General features: G+C 48.0%; 1 protein-coding gene across 1 annotated transcript; it reads left to right on the top strand.

The window, feature by feature from the left end:
* Positions 1-1,334: 1,334 nt before the first annotated feature.
* On the top strand, positions 1,335-1,896 carry Lce7a (late cornified envelope 7A). Its single transcript, XM_087203471.1, has one exon. It carries the CDS (start codon positions 1,395-1,397, stop codon positions 1,659-1,661), a length of 267 nt encoding a protein of 88 aa, XP_087059597.1. The 5' UTR covers positions 1,335-1,394; the 3' UTR covers positions 1,662-1,896.
* The last annotated feature ends 203 nt before the right edge of the window (positions 1,897-2,099 follow it).

Below are 2,099 nucleotides of genomic sequence, written 5' to 3'. Positions count from 1 at the left end.
GAGAAAGCAGATTCTAGCAGATGTAGCCAAACAAGTTGAAAAGAAGGGGCTGTGAACACAGAAAGGTGCCAGGGGGTATAGTCTCAGGAGATAAGGGATATGGCTTCTAATATGGGCTCTGCACGACTCTGTGAATCTCCTTCGCCCTCCCTGGCTATGTGTTTCCTATCCAATGTGTCCAGTGGAAGCAGAAGTCAAAAATCCTTTCCCATGGAATCTTTCTGTGATACCACATTATTGGTCAATATTTTAGACACTTGGACATCTGAATCAAATTCACTGCCCTCGTCGGTGGGCCAGGATGCTTAGATTATAAGTTGTGAACCTGTTTTGATGACACCTACAGAAACTTCTATTTATGCCCTGGTTTGACCCAGAATTTGTGGCTTTAGATTTGCTGACCTGTCGTGCCTGATTCACCCAGAAACTCTAATTTCAATCCCTAAATTATGCTGCTGTAAACACCCTTATAAACCACAATCTTCTTATCTTTATGGAAAGGCTACTTGGATTTATGGAAAAAAGGGATGTTCCGGGAAGACTCGTGAGGATCTGGTCACAAAGACAGACAGAATGACTGAGCCACTGGAATGTGGGAAGCTGTCCTCACAGCCACCTGACTAATAAACAGCTTTCATGTCCTCGGTGGCTCATTCCCTCGAGGGGTACAGTTCTTGTATAAAAGGATTCTGTTCACAGGGTCCCTTCTGTTCCATCGCCTGCCCGAGGTTAGAAGGACAAGGTGAGTGGCCCTACTGATCTGATGGCAGTTTAGGGGTGGCTGGGCCTGCCACACTGTGGCTGAATGCTACGAGCCATTTCAGGATGGACAATGAGAACTAACTGGTAACTCCAGGAAGATCAGGTTCATGGAAACCATCAAGATGGTTCAATAATTGTCATTCTTGAAGGAGTAAATATTGACTGGAGACTGGGGCAGTGTGGGGTCATGGACGTGGGAGAGCAACTAGTTTGTAGGATGGGACAAAGCTGAAGAGTAGGACTAAGGCAGAGCACAGGATGCAAGAAAGGAAAAAAAGTGAAGAAAGGTGGTGTAATAATGGACTTGCGCTAAAAATATATTGTGTGCATAAATTAAAGGATATGATAAAAACCACTTCATCTCCTAAGCTGTTGCTTTTGAGGTCAGGAGTCTTAGGGAAAAGCAAAGCAGGTGGAAGAGGGTGTTATCAGATGCTTACTTACCCACCTCTAGATTGCTCCCATGCCAGGAAAGCATGGAGGTCCTGCTGTAATGATGTAACCTCTGGAGCCACAGATTTAACTGCAGAATTTTAGCCTTGGTAGAAAAATGCTTACTCAAACCAGCTTTATATTCACAGGACTTTCAAACTACTTGCATTGTGTTTTAGGGTACTTGAACTTTCTCCAAGATGTCCTATCAGCAAAACCAGCAGAAGTGCTGGCTCCCTGCCAAGTGCCCCCCACAATTCCCCCCTCAGGCCCCTCAGGCTCCTTCTTCATGCTCCCCTGCTGGCCCCCCTCCAGCCTCCTCCTGCTGTGCTCCCACCTGCTGGGTATCTCTAGTGTCTTACCGGTTTCCACGATTCTATGTGCGCCAGCCCCAGTGTCCCGCCTGCTGTGAGAACCTATCCTCTGGATGTTCTGCTGGTTGCCACGGCTCTGGGGGCTGCAACTGACCTGCAACCTTTGGGAGCCAAAGAACCATGGCCAAGGACCAGCCTTGAAGTGATGCTTTTCCTTGCTCGTGCCCTCCTTCCCTCTCCTGGCCTAGCTTTGCCGCTGATAGGCTCTTCTCACTGAGAACCACGGGCTTCTTGGTGTTGGCTCTGGTCCTAGACCAAGGAGACCTGAGTGCAAGGAAAAGTCTGTCTCCCAAAGACTTATCAGTGTACAGAAATAAAACTAATCTTTCTCGGCACCTTGTATTTGTTGGTGTTTGTTGGTTCTCCCCTTAAAGCCAACTCCCACGGTGATCCAGAAATTTCCACCTAGAGAGACCCAGATCTGAGCTGGTGAGAGGGCTGTGCAAAGAGCAGATCTGGAGGGCATGGCAGGACGATGGTCCCAAAGTGAAGGTGACCCTGATCCCTACTGCTGCAGTCATCACCATCGCT

The sequence above is a fragment of the Heterocephalus glaber genome, unplaced genomic scaffold (genome assembly GCF_053883595.1).
Source record: "Heterocephalus glaber isolate CG9 unplaced genomic scaffold, H.glaber_assembly_v1.0 deba00001795, whole genome shotgun sequence".
NCBI lineage: Eukaryota > Metazoa > Chordata > Mammalia > Rodentia > Bathyergidae > Heterocephalus > Heterocephalus glaber.
The sequence above is the reverse complement of the archived record's forward strand: the minus strand, read 5'-3'. Positions and strand labels throughout refer to the sequence as shown.

Bases quoted from the DNA above. Each gene is read 5' to 3' on its own strand.
- Lce7a (XM_087203471.1), top strand. From the start codon at position 1,395: ATGTCCTATCAGCAAAACCAGCAGAAGTGCTGGCTCCCTGCCAAGTGC.